This window comes from Antechinus flavipes, chromosome 3 (genome assembly GCF_016432865.1).
Source record: "Antechinus flavipes isolate AdamAnt ecotype Samford, QLD, Australia chromosome 3, AdamAnt_v2, whole genome shotgun sequence".
NCBI classification, from domain to species: domain Eukaryota; kingdom Metazoa; phylum Chordata; class Mammalia; order Dasyuromorphia; family Dasyuridae; genus Antechinus; species Antechinus flavipes.
The window spans coordinates 422116523-422131345 of record NC_067400.1 but is presented as its reverse complement, the minus strand read 5'-3'; the positions used below and the strand labels follow the sequence as shown (position 1 = coordinate 422131345).

Below are 14823 nucleotides of genomic sequence, written 5' to 3'. Positions count from 1 at the left end.
TGGATCATTAAGAATGAAAGCCACGTAACCTTGAACCAGAGGCTAGATTGTTTGATCCCCATTTTCTGTATAATTTTACTAATATGAAAAGTGTTTTTCCACCTTTCTCATTTGTTATGCTTTTTAATTTTGGATTTAAACTTATTTCAAATTATCCTTGTTACTGAGCAGTCATCATTAATTAAACTACATAAACTTCTTAATACACATCTTTAGCACAATGCATGGCACTTAAATACATTTTTATTGATTTATTGATATGTATCCTAAGGGAAAAAATAACTAATTTTGAACAATAGTTACGGAATTCTAATAAGTAATTAAAAGTTCAGATAAGGAAAAAACTGAGATACAGCAGAATGATTTCTAGCAGTACCATTTAATTGCAAAATTTTGATGTATGAAGTCCTATCAGAAAAGTAGATGCTGTTCTTTTGATCAAAGAATTCCTTTAAAAATTGTGTAAAGGTGAGAGATCAGTCCCTGTGTTTACTACCATATGAAGGTCTAATTGGGCAAATATTTTTACTTTTTTTTTTTTTTTTTAATCCAGGCCTATAATTGAAACTGTTTATCACTGCAAATGAGCAGCTTCTCTGCAGTTTGTATTCTTGGAGAGTTGCTTGAGGAAGTGAGATTTAAAGTGTCTTGCAAAGGGTCATAGAGCTAATATGTGTAAGAAGCAGAGTTTTAAGTCTAGATTTTCTCACTCTGAGACTAATCTTCTAGGCCAGGAATTCTTCACCTGAGACCCATGAACTTTCCAAAAACTATTTTGACAAATATTTTTTTAATAATTAGTTTCCTTTGTACTTCTATGTATTTCATGCATTACATTCTTTTGAGAAAAGATTCATAGACTTCACAAGAATGCTAAAAGGGTATGATACTAAAAATGGCTAAGAACCCCCATATATGGTTATTGTGCCTTTTTTTTTTCTTTAATGTACTTACAATTGCTTATTTCTTTGCTTAAATTAAGGAAAAATATATTTGGTTATCATCATCTATAGAGAGCTCTTTATTACCCATTAGGGCAAGAGGAGAACTGATGATTTGTTTTTTTTGTATTCTGTAGCAACCAGGTTTCAAGTATTTATTAAACATCTATTTTTTGCCATGTACTGTGCTAGAATATAATAAATGAAATTACTAATCCCTACCCAGTATTTATAATAACTATAAAGAGGATAAATACAAATTAATTCAAAGTAGTTCAATATAAGATAGTTCAAAAGTAAGGTCACTAACAGTTGGAGGCATCAGTAAAGAGTTGTTAGAGAACATATTGTTTGAGTAGTATTTTGAAAGAAAAAAAGGATCCTTTGAGACAGGGTGAGGAATGTTTATTCTAGGCATGGAGGACAATTATTGAAAAGGCACAAAGAAGGAAAAAATTTATGAAGAACCAAGGGAAAGCTGGTCTAAATCTTGAAGATAGTAAAGATCCACTAGAATTGACAAAAATAGGAGAGTGAGGTAGTCATATCCATACTTAAAGAAAAGTCAAATTTGGCAGCAATGTGAAATTAGGACTAGAGAAGAGAATGAATGTGGAAAGTTACTTGAGTTAAGAAACTCAGTGTAAGCTATTAAAATATTCTAAGTTAGAGGTAAATAAGGACTTGAAGGAGTAAGGAAAAGGAAGATATTGGATGGAAGGGCTATTTAGGAAGTATACCTGACAAGATTTAGCAACTGATTGGATATATAGTATGAAGAGGAATATGTTGAGGATAAGGCCAGGAATCCTGAATTCCTAAAGTATGATCATAACTTCCTTAGAAATGGGGAAGATTTGAAGAGAAGTAAATTTTTAAGAGAAAGGTCATTTTTGTTTGGGATATACTGAGTTTGTGAAATAACTCTAAAATATTCATTTTGAAATTTTCAGTAAACATTTTAGCACTATAGCATCAAGGCTTAGGATAGAAACACTGTGTTAACTGCAATCAAGGCCTAATTGAGGCTGGACAAAATGAATTTATACTATATGAAGTCCACACCATTGGGCAGTTTTCCTCCTGCTCTTGTCAGCAATATATGAGAAGGGACAAAAGAAGCCAATCATGGGCACCCAGCATTGGGCTTGGACAAATGGTAAACAGATTGGAACACAATGAAGATAAAATTGAATTGGCTCCAAGAATTGAATCAAGATAGTAAAGAGGGAAGACACAGTTGATGTACAACTGTTTCAGTTATTATCTATTCATAGAAAAAATTTTGTAAATTTTTAATTCAATTTCCAAATTTATTTTCCTAAAATATGCCTTTATCAGCATAAAGAATTAGTTAGAACAAATGTGGAAATATGTTTAAAAGCATTGTACATGTATAACCTATGTCTGATTGCTTACTATCTTGGAGGAAGGGGGGGAGAATAAAGAGTGAGGGAGAAAATATTTGGAATTCAAAGTCTTGCAAAAATGATTGTTGATTGTTGAAAACTATCTTAACATGTATAGTTTTCAACATTCATTTTGTAAAATTTTTGAATAAAATACTATTGAGAAAAAAATGTCCCTTCTAGATCAAAAAAAGAATTTTTCAGAAAGTTTTTTGTATGTATGTATGTATATGTTATATATGCAAATGCTTAACCACTGATTGAAAACTTTGTTCTTTAGATGAGAGTTTTGCTGTTAAGCACAACAAAGAATTTCTATTGTCAATGGCCAATAGAGGAAAGGATACTAATGGTTCGCAGTTTTTCATGTAAGTATTAATCATCTGTGTAGTTGTAGTCAACTCATCCTGATACCTCTTTCATTGCTTACCAGCCTTTACTCATTAGTGAATAAAGAGAGATTAAGACTAGATGATAGGAAAAAGTTGTCAAGTGAACCATATTCATACGAATTTTCATTTTTGTCTATGCTGAAAATTTGTCACCAGAATTCCCAGTGTCCAATGATTTTTGTTTGTTTGATAGTATTCATGTATAAATCCCAAAATCAACTAGAAGATTCTACATTTCCCTCTTTGAGAAGCAAATTTGGAGATTCAGTACTATTATTTAGAAGGGGAGTAGAGTTTAGGATTTTTAATGGCCATAGTGACTGAATCAGAGAGTTAATTGAGGTGTTTGTTAATTGAGTCACTGAATAAACTAAAGTTATTCTTTAGAAATGTTATTTATTCGTTTCAGTCTTTGATCTAAGAAAACCCTTCCCAGCTCTAATTAATCTTTGATAGCCTAAGGATCTCACAGTTCATCTTCTAATGGCAGTGTCTAAATGCACAAAGAACCAATTTTCCTTTAATATTTGTAGACTTCATCCATTGTCTTTGTTTGATTTTTGAATAGATTTCCTGATTTTTCTTAGAGGGCAAGAGCTATTTCTCGGTATCTTTATGTATCTGGCTGGTATATAGACATTAAAAAGTGCTTGTTGAATTAAAAGCATTTTAGCCATTTCAGAAAAAGAGACCTTAGCTTCTCTAAAAATTTCTTGCCTTAAACTTAACTCGTTTAAACCTTTATCTCTTTGCCCAAAATTTCTTCAGTTCTCACCTCCTAAATATCTCTGATCTTCCTTTACTTAACACTCCTGTTCTCTAACTACAAAAACATCTTTTTGTCAATATATGTTGAAATAGCTATTGTAGAACCTCACCACTTACAATTTTTAAGTAGTAATTCTCATTTCTACTATTACTTTTATAATAAAATATCCTCCCACTTCAAATTATCCTGTTTTAAAACTGCATTAATTTAAACACTTCCTTTAAGTGCTGCTTTTCTATAGCCATCTTTAGCCCTAAATTATTGTTGCTCTGAATCAACTTCATTATGGAGCTTTATGTCTAAAATCTGGGAAGGAACATATTTCCTTTACTTTCTTTTCCTTAACATTTCACTTTTTCCTTTACAATATTTTGTGTCACTTCTTTTATATTTTTTCCAATAGTCATGCAATCTTTTTTTAATCTTTAATGAGGTTTATACAGCAAGTATAATATTTTCCAGTTTTTACAAGTGAGAAAAATGAATGAGTAATAATCAAATTGTTAGCAATTTAGAAGTCATCCAACCTCTTTGTTTATAGATCAGAAAATTGAGACCCAGACACTCAATGATTTGCTTTAAATCACATACCTAGTCAATAGTAGACAGAATCGGACCTTTAGTTTGCTAACTTCCAAGTTGTTACTCTCTTTTTTTTGCTATATTATCCTCTTTGCCAGGTGGGTCTCATAACCTCAGAGGTCCAAGAACTTGGATTTTTGTTGTTTTGGCTTTTTTAAAATAGTCATTTTAAAATATGATTCAATATATTTGATTTCCTTTATAATCTTGTGCATTATTCTAAGAAAGGATCATATTAGGGCTTCATCAGACTGCCAAAGGAAGTCTGTGACACTAAAAAGGTTAACACCATCTGTTCTGTACTACAATGCATGTTTGCTTATTTTAAGCTACTTAAAATAGTTTCCCCTTTGTAGAACTGTGAGATGAGTGAGTAGTTGATCCATTTGCTCTTTTTTCTCAATAATTCCTAAGTTTCTATTTTCTTGAGCTTTGGTTCCTTCTGTATTACCCCTTAGATGGTTTCGTTATTTATGAGGGGGGTTTGGCTTAGAGGTGGACATTGTACAACAAAATTACACATCAGAATCTCTTTTGAGAGGAACTTAAAACTTCATTTTCAGCTAATTTTCTCATGATTAAATAAATGCAGCATTTTTTGCTGAAAAGACCATGATAATGCTTTAGAATAAACTCAACAACTTGAATTAAAGAATGCCCATTGAGTAGAATATGATGAAGAGGAGAGACCCTAAGGAAGGATTAAGGCATTAGAATTGCTTAACTAAAAGAAACATAATAGGAGGTGAAGGATATATTTCTTGGTTTTCATATATATTAAGCGTGTACACATTTTAAAAAGATCTTTTCTTACATACACAGACACACACACATCCTTTCAAAGTTTAATATTTTTGAAACACAAATAAAACAATGAGCTTTTAAAATATAGACCTTGTTTTCCTTTTCTGTAAACCGAGAGTATTAGATTAGACGATTTCAAAGGTCTCTTCTAGCTTGTTATAGAGAAAGGAGGAATGATCCAAGCGCAGGAAAAAGTAGCAAAGGTATAGTATTAGCAAGAATATAAGTCATTGAAGCTATAAGGAATGTGTTCTTTATTATACCATGAGTCATAATACCAAATAGAAATCTTTTGACTAGTAATATAATTGTTATTTCATGGGGTATTTATTTTTGTTGCCTATACTTGTTGCTGTGTATGAACTGAACTCATTCAGTTTTATATCTAAGATTCTAGTATCAGAAGAGAAACATATTGTCCCATTTGTCTCCTTTAGATCCTCTACCAATACATTTTCCCACTACTCTTGTTCCTTTGGTTTTACTTGATACAAACTGCCTACCACAAAATAGAAATCTACTCCTCCTCCCCAACTGCCTTATATCTCATTGTTGCTGTGTGTACCTAGTCTTCATTGCTCTTTTGTTTCTACTTTCACAGTTTGACCTTTATTCCTAAAAGAAAATAGATTCCTTTCATTGTGACTTTGAAGAATATCTGAATTAATGCTCTTAAGACAGAGGGTAGGTAGAGTACATATGTTGAGTAAGGCAGAAGAATGGTTAAGTTAATTATGAGAACCATCTATTTTTCACATAATTTAGGCCACCAAAACACAAAAGAAGGCAAAAATATCATAGTAGACTCAGAGTACACAAATCAACATGCTGTGATATAAAGAAAAGTACCGTTAGGGTATCAGTTCTGCCATTCACTTGACAAATCCCTTTCAGTTTTGTTAACTTATAAAGTGTTAGAAACAAAAGAATCATCTCCCTCAGAAAAGAGCTATTCTGTTTGGGGATAGGGGAAGAAAAACCTTTATTAGACAGCTCCTGGGTACAAAGCACTATCTTCATGCTTTGGGAGATAGAAAAATGTTGGAATTCACAGGAGCTACCCGACAGTAGCTGCTGGCTACTCTGTAGCCAGATCTGTAGAATGGATCTCCTCTTTTGAGAGGATGATACAAGGAGATTGAGAGGCAGTTGTTGTTCTCTTACCTCTCTGACTGAGAAGCTGTTAATTGTCTGACTTCTTTCCTCTTCCCTCTGCCTCTAGTTTATCTCATTCCCAGTCTACAACACCTGTGTCAGCAAAGGCTGCCTTGCAACTCCTTCAGATGCTGTGACCGACAGCTCTCAGAGAATTGACCTGTCCCTTAACAGAAAAACAATTATGTATTCCTTATTCTCAACAAGGTTACCAGGAAAGTACTCAGCTGTAGTAGAAAGTAAAATGATAAGTGGTCTAAAAAGAGTATCAGAGACCTGTGGGAGCTCAGAGAAGCAAGATGCTATATTAGAAAGATTAATAAAGTTATGTGTTGAATTCATGTTTTAACTGAATCTTGAAATGTGTCAGGATTTTGACAAGACAGAAAAATGGGGGAGGATATTCCAGATGATAGGAACAGCATCATCAACTTAAATACACATAAAGTAGTGAAAAATAAAGTTGCAAATAATTGGTTGGGCACATGTTTATTGTATATTTATTGTATATAATATTAAGAAGTTTGTCCTTAGTTTTGTAGTTGTCCTTTCAGTGTAGCTCTTCTTCTTTGCTATAGAACTTTAACAAAATTTTTTTTCAGTTTCATTGATGCTGTCATTTCCCTCTGATTTTCCCTGCCCAGAGGACTCCTCACTTAAAGCAAATAAGTAATCAAACAAAAGAGACATATATATGAGAAAATGCATTTCTTATTTTGCTCTTCTAATCTACTTCTCTTTTAAGAGGTAGGAAATATGCTTCCTTCATCCATAAGTCTTTCAAAGTTCGAATTAGTCATTCTGTTATTTAGTTTTGAAGTCTTTCAAGGATTGTTTCCTTTACACTATTTAAATCATCCTGCAAATTGTTCTTTTGATTAAGTTTCCTTCATATACTACTTCTACAAGCATTTCCTTTATGAATTTTTCACTTTTGTCATTTTTCGTGGTGGAGTATATTAGATCACATTCATATACCATAGCTTGTTCTGTCACTCCCCTGTCAGTGGGTACTTGTTTCTAGTTCCTTGCTACAACAAAATATGCTATTATGACACTTCAGGATTTATGATATCTTTTCTCCATGAAGTAGGTAATCTAAATTTGAGATACATTCTTTTTTTGACTCCATAGGTACTTCCCAACAACAGCAAAACAACTTTCCCTCCTCTGAGTATGTTTAATAGCCTTAAGTGCTTTAAAAGCAGTTTAATAGCCTTAGGTGATTTGCTTACTTAAAGAGAAGTTTCTGCCTCTTCTTCCTCACTTTTTAGTCATTTCTCAATCTGAATTCTCTTCCCCATGTTCTGTTGAAATTGTTCTTTGCAGGATTACCACTAGCATCGGGATTTCCCTGTCTACTGACCTTTTCCTAGTCCTCATTTTCCTTGAACTTTCCACATCATTTAATGCTATTATCCCTTTGATATTCACTTTTGGAGAAGTATCTGCTGCTACAGCCTGATTCTTCTACATGTTCAACTTCTTAGTCTCCTGAATTAGCTCAGTTTCTTCCCAATCCTGAAGTATACCTATGTTCAAGGCTCCATCTTTTGTCCTCTTCTCTTGTTTCATATATTTCCTCCCTGGGCAATTTCATTGTATTCTCAAAGATACTAATCACTTCTATGCTGATATTACCCCCCCACCCCTACCCCTAAATAAATAAATATATATATAAAAGCTCACTTAATCTATAGATTAAATTACAAAATACTCCTTAAAAACTTAAAAAGTTGGAGGGTTATTTCTGTGTAATAAAAATGGTGATACTGCCTGTGTCAACTTACAGTTTAAATACCAGTGAGGAACTTTATGAATTCAGATAAAAGTAACAAAATTCATTTGGAGGAATAAAAATAATAAAAATTATATATATATATAATCAATGGAAAGAAAGCGTGAAAAAGAAATAGCACTTCCTGACTTCAAAAAGGCAGCAGTCATTAAAATCTTGTGGAATTGGTAAAAAGATAGAAAACAGATGTTAACAAACTAGATAAGGGAGACAGGAAATAACCTGTATTCAATAAACCTGGACATTGAACTGAGAAAGAGCTTTCAGAAAAATTGGAAAGTAGCCTAGTAAATAATACATTTGGATTGCTCAGTAAACAAACGTGCCTATTAGTGCCTGCAACTCAGCTAAGGAGTAGGGATACAAAAAAAAGACAGAAGACAATTCCTGCCTTCAAGATGCTTACAGTCTAATGGGAAAGACTGACTGCAAACAACTATAAACAAAGAAAGCTATATAGAGGATAAATGAGATAATTAGCCAAAGAAAGGTTTCCTAAATAAGGTTGGATATTAGTTGGGACTTGAGGGAGAAAATTCCAGGCATGAAAGATAGCCAAAGAGAATGTCTGGAAGAGAGATGGAGTGTCTTAATTCATCTAATAACTAAGAAGCCAGTGATACTGAGTCAGAATGTGTGGGGATCAATGTATAAGATGATCGTAAAGGTAGGAGAACGCTAGGCTAGAAAGGGCTTTAAATACTCTTCATAAAACTGAATTCTGTGTTTGACTCTGGAGGAAGTAGGGAACCAGTGGAGTTTATTGAATATGGTCATTAATATATCTGATATAAGATCTGCATTTTAAGAAAATCATTTTAGTTAATAAATAAATGGTGGATTAGAGTGAGGAAAGATGTAAGGCATATGCACCAGCAGTACATTGAAATAATCCAGGTGTGGGGTGATGAAGGCCTATGCTAGAGTGGTGTCGGTGTCAGAAGAGAAAAGGAGGCTTATATGAGATGTTGCACAGGTGAAATGAACATACCTTGGTGGACTCTTATTTTAGGTTCTGACCAGGCCCCCCACAGCATCCTTCTTTTGCTGTCTCTTTTTTGGCCCCAGTTTGATCTTCCTCCCTTCTCCAAATCTACTGGCAAATTCACTTCACTTACCAATTACTTTATGTAGAGGTCTGTAGAACAGCCCACTTATTTAAAGCAAGAACTATCTGTAAAACTAAGTGCTGTTCCCCAATAGAGCAATTGTCAGTGAATATCTGCAGATTTCAAAAGAACTAAAAATTGTTAGTCATATGAAAAAACATTTCATATTTTAATAAGAGAAATGCAGAAGAAAATAGCTCTGAAGTTTTACCTAATAACAAGAAAATGTTTAAAAGATAACAAGAGAATACCATTAGAAAAGTTATAGTAAGATATTCACACAAATAAAATGTTATTGATGAAGCTATGAACCATCTTAATGTCCATAGCCTTTGAACCAGATATTCCACTATTAGACTTAAAGCTACTAGGGGGCCACTATATAGCAACAAAATCAATCATGTTAACAAAAAAGTAAAGTCAATGACCATCATTTGGAAATTGGCCAAACAAATTATAGTGCAGTATTATTCTGCTATAAGAAACAATGACTAGGAATAACAGAAAACATGGAAAGACTTAGATAAACTGATACAAAATGAAATAAGAAGAATCTAGTGAAACAATAATATAAAATGAGTATAGCTATGTAAATGGGAATAATAACTGAATGTTGGCAAAAGTGTGAAGAACACGTACCCAAAGAGGCAAGATGAATGGACAGCTCTCTGGGCCTTTTTGAAGGTGAGGAGTTCATAAGTGTGAAACATTGCTGATTGTTAAGAGGTTTTTTGGGTGTTGATCAGTTTGCTTCCTGCTCCCACTCCTCCTTGTCCCCCTTTTTAAACAAAATTCTTTATTAGAACAAATAGGTCTGTGGAGGACAGAGGGTAGAAATACAGTAGAAATCTAAGTATTTAAAAACAAAAGATATTTATAAAGATAGTATTAAATAGTAGTTAAAAATCTTTTGCCTATCTACAAAACAAATTCTAACTTACTTTTTCTATTGATGATGGCACCATTTTCTCAGTTATTTTTGCCTCTTTCTTTTCCTTCATTCTCCATTTCAAATCATGGTAGCCCAATCCTATAGATTCTACTTCATCAATATCTCTAGAATGCTTTTCTATTCTCCCTCACCGCTCTTGTTTGAACTGATTTTTAATTAGTACCAATTCCTTCTTCATGTTTTTCTTGATTCTCAAAGCTAGAAATGATCCTTTAAGCATTTTTTAGCCCTTTCTGACCTCTATAAAGCACTTCATCATTTTCTCTCCTGTTATTTGTATATCTCTTACTTTCCCCTACTACATTGTAATCTTATTACCACAGACCATATCGCTTTTCATCTTTTCAATTCTGTCTAGCAATGTTGTGCATAGTAGGTACTTAAATATTTGTTAAATTTACAGGTGTTTAGTATTACTAGTCTTATGTTTCATAATGCCAGTCCTATAAAAATTCTCTTCATAGCATTTCTTGCCCATGGAATTCCCATAGTTTTGGAGAAAATGTTTATGACATTTAAAAAAAGAGCATGGAAGAGGGATTTTAAAAAGCATTGTCAGCACTATCAAATTCTCTAGAGAGATAAAAGGTGATGAAAATTGTGGAGGCTGTGAGTTAGAAAATTTCAGGAGGTTAGTTTTAGTATAGCAAGGAAGAATTAGAAATAAAGCACAAGTGCTTAAGTCATGAATGAGATCATACATGGCTGTAAGTGTAAGTTATTAACTGATTCATATTAATCTCAAGAGTAAAAAGGGAGGGTGGAAGAAATTTTGTCCAAAATGGTCATATCAATATTCCTGGTTTAAAGGGACTTCTTACATTTTTCCCCACTTATAACCCCTTTTCACCTAAGAAATTTTTGTGGCCCTAAATATATAGGTATTTAAAATAAGTACATGAATCAAACATTTATTTTTAATAAATCATAATTTTGCCACCTCCACATTGTTACAGGACTTCATATAAGATTGTGATCCACAGTTTAAGAAAGTGGGTTCTACAACTACACCCAACAAAAGAACTCTGGGAGACGATCATGAATCATAGAATTCCCAATCCCTCTATTTTTGTCCGCCTGCATTTTTTATTTCCTTCACAGGAACTATTTGTACACTATTTCAAAATCCAATTCTTTTTGTACAGCAAGATAACTGTTTGGACATGTATACATATATTGTATTTTAACTTATATTTCAACATATTTAATATGTATTGGTCAACCTGCCATCTGGAGGAAGGGGTGGGGGAAAGAAGGGGAAAATTTGGAACAAAAGGTCTTGGAATTGTCAATGCTGAAAAATTACCCATGCATATATCTTGTAAATAAAAAGCTATAATAAAAAAAAGAAAGAAAGAAAGTGGGTTCTAAAAGATGAACTGTTTGAAATGATAGACTGGTTAGGGAGGTATAGAGTTAAAAGTGATATAAAAATTAAGGTCTTTAACAGAGGAGCTGTGGTACCAGGATGGTAGAGGGGTTATCCATGTGAATTTTTAAATCACTGAAAATTACAATAGAGTACACCATGAAAAGGATAATTTTTGAGCTGGATGCTAAAGATAGGTAGAAGTCCTCTAGATTGAGAGATGATAGTGAAAATGGCAATGGAATAAGGTATAAAAGCAGAGAAGTTTTTGAATGATTCCAAATAGTGGTCTAAATGGGACTAGGAGAATGTGGGAGAAAAGCAGATTTTAAGGGCTAGTCATTTTTCAGTAAAATAGGAGATGAAAAAACTTCAAGAAAGTTAAATATAGGTTGGAAGCTTATTTAAAATAAAATTGGAGAGCTAGTCAAAAATCATGGTAGAAACAGTAGGATCACTACATTAGATGTGTGGATAAGGCAGAATGGAAGATTTTGTGTCCATAGTGATGATTCTGGATAACAGGAATTAGAGAAATGGACATCTGAGAGAATGAGAGATTTGTATCTAAGTAATGATTATTTCCCAGGTTTTAAATTAAATTCTTCAAAATGTGAGATATAAGTTATCTGTGACTTGATAGATGTTATAATTCCAGTAGCCCTTGTTAACAAGTCTTATAATAATGTATAGTTAATCTTTAGTACCTTGTCTTATAATTTGTTCTTAGTATTCTGTTTTAATTACACAAAGCTTCTAGGTTGACATGAAAAATAAAGGGAAAGGGAGTGGAGATTAAGTAAAATATCTTGATACCTAGATTTTTAAATTTTTTATTTCTGCATTTTGCCATTACTATAGACTAATATCAGGTTTGACAAAAAAAATTCAGACCTGGAATTATTTCTCTATTATGTATTATATCTTTATTATGATTAAATGTGTTGTTTCCTATATGTCAGATACTATAAATCATGTGATTGAAATAATTACATTTCCCAGTTCCATATTTAATGTTAACATAAAAGCATAACATATATCCAGCATATCTTTTCTTGTCATTTTTAATTCTGTTAATTAAAAATAACATTAATCTATCTGCAACTTTGTTTCCAATGCAATTGTTTTCTTTTCCTTTTTAGAGGTGCTAACTTTGTTTTTCTCTGACTTTGTTTTAATTCTTCTATCTGATGATGACCTCAAAAGAACAACTAAACCTACACCTCATTTAGATGGGTAAATATTTTTCATTTATTTTTCTCTTCTATTTGCCTTTAATTTATTTTTTTTTTAATCAAAAACTTAACATTTAGTTATTTTGATTTATCTGCATAGGCACCATGTTGTTTTTGGGCAAGTGATCTCTGGTCAAGAGGTTGTGAGAGAGATTGAAAACCAGAAAACAGATGCATCTAGCAAACCATATGCTGAAGTACGAATACTTAGCTGTGGGGAGCTAATTCCCAAATCTAAAGGTAAGGATAAATTAAACATTCCTAAGCATATCTATATTTATTTAAAATAAACAGTGACATCAAGTCATTCAAAAAAGATCATTACTAGTGATTGTTAATGCAGAGCATTCATCTTTTAAATTATATTTTGTTTTCTATCCTACTATTCATTTGTTTCATTTAAAACTGTATTCCCTAATTTAATTTCCAAGTAATGCACTGTCTTGCTTTTACATCATTTTAAGTTTTTTGATGCAGGGCTTTGGGAGAGGGGGGAAGGAATTAATGAGAAATTAGAAATTAAAATGGAGGAATTTTAGAAATAAATTCCTTTTCTTACTGTGGACTCAGCTAGTATCTGATAATGTTTGGGGAAATGTGTTTACTGCAGAAGATAATTCCATTCCTTAGATTCATGCTTTTGGTATCAGTCTTCTCACATGGTGTATGCATTTAATTTATTTGTTGGAAATCCTTTGACTGAAAAATAACCCATGTAGACTGGCTGTTGCTTACCTGTCTTTCCAGATCTATTTAGTTCATCCAAAAGAATGAAGGAAAACCTACCAAGACATGAGTATTAAGCAGTATTTTAGTGTTCTGGTATATTAGTCTTTTTACTTGACTCTTTAGACTCCCAACAGAAGCCTCAGAGTTCATACTCTTTCAGTATCTTTATCAGTTCAAAAGGATTCTTATAAAATAGTTATGCTTTTGACTTTTTAGTTTAGACTTTTGTCATCTATTTGGAATGCTGAGTACTTTAAGTTTATATTAAATCCTAAGTGAGATTGATATAGAAAAAGCGGAACCATTGTCCTTTTTTAATCTTCTCTGTTCCCCAAAGGTTACATTATTTCTCCTTTCATCAGTCTTGATCGTTTTGACAAAGAAAACTTGTCATCCCCTTCAAGTCATTCCAAACTATGCCCAGTAAGCTGGTAGTCTCCAAGGACCAAGCAATATTAAATTCTTTCTTGGGCTCTTCAACCTCTTAACCATCATTTCTTCCTCTTAACTCATCTTCCATATATAAAAACAGTGGATATAATCCATTAGTTTGTGTCCCTCTTAATGCCCTAGGATATAGTAAACAGTGAAATGATCATAAAGCTCTTTTTTAGCTTCTTGCAAACAGATATTCTATAGTAATTTTAAGTAAAAAATAAAAGTAGCTACTAAAGAGAAGACATGAAATTGTCAGCTTTGCCACTTAGTAGTAATATAAGCTTGGGGATAACTTTCAATTTCTCTTGGTCTTAGTTTACTTATCTTTAAAGATGTTGAACTAGATGATTTTCGAAGCCTTCCCAATTCTTAACATTTTGGTGATTCTGCATAGCATGTTGAGACCCTAGTCTTAATGATGTTAACAATTAACCATCTTAAAGGATATTCCTACAACAAAAATGTTATGATCCATTAAGACCTTCTTCCCATATTCTTGAATATCATTAAATCATTTACTATTAATCTTTAAGGTCTTTTGAGTTGGAATCTGTTCCCCAAAATTCATTAGCTGAATATTGTAGGTTTTTTTGCAACTTTAAAAAAAATGGAGCTTGAAAGAACAAAAAATAATTAAATAACCTTTAACATTTTCAATAAACAATTCATTCTATATTTACATATGTGTATGCTTTGGATAATTAAAGGGTAGGGTTGATAGAATTGTTTGATAGGGAAAGAGAATATGAATTAAGACAAAGCCTCATGTAATTTGATTTATATTGCTGTAAAGCAGCTCTCACTAAGGAGAGTATTGTAGCATCCTCCAGACATTGTTTGCCTACCTGTGACCAAGGCATGATAGTGTCAGATATATCTTTTTCCCTTCTTCTAGAGACCAGATAAGTTTTTAGAGAAATTGGGGAAGATAGTACTTCTATTTAACCCTTGTCTAAACTTCCCTGAAAAGAATAGATTTGTTCTAGGGATGTGAGAGATTTCCCATGCCCATTCTTTTCTAATGCAAACCCATTAAAATGAGCAGAAATATTTGTGGCATAAACTTAGTTGAGAACACATTGTAGTTGGTATGTGCTACTTTATGTTTTAGCAACTGCCATTCAAACCTGAGTGGCTTTTG

The 14823-nt window shown here is 32.6% G+C and overlaps 1 protein-coding gene across 2 annotated transcripts in view; it reads left to right on the top strand.

The window, feature by feature from the left end:
- PPIG (peptidylprolyl isomerase G) overlaps positions 1-14823 on the top strand; it is a 70504-nt gene that overhangs the window by 42817 nt on the left and 12864 nt on the right. For both annotated transcript variants that reach the window (XM_051986205.1, XM_051986206.1), the window contains exons 7-9: positions 2631-2718; positions 12487-12516; positions 12616-12755. In XM_051986205.1, the coding sequence (XP_051842165.1) occupies positions 2631-2718; positions 12487-12516; positions 12616-12755 (258 nt within the window). The remainder of the gene's footprint in view (positions 1-2630; positions 2719-12486; positions 12517-12615; positions 12756-14823) is intronic.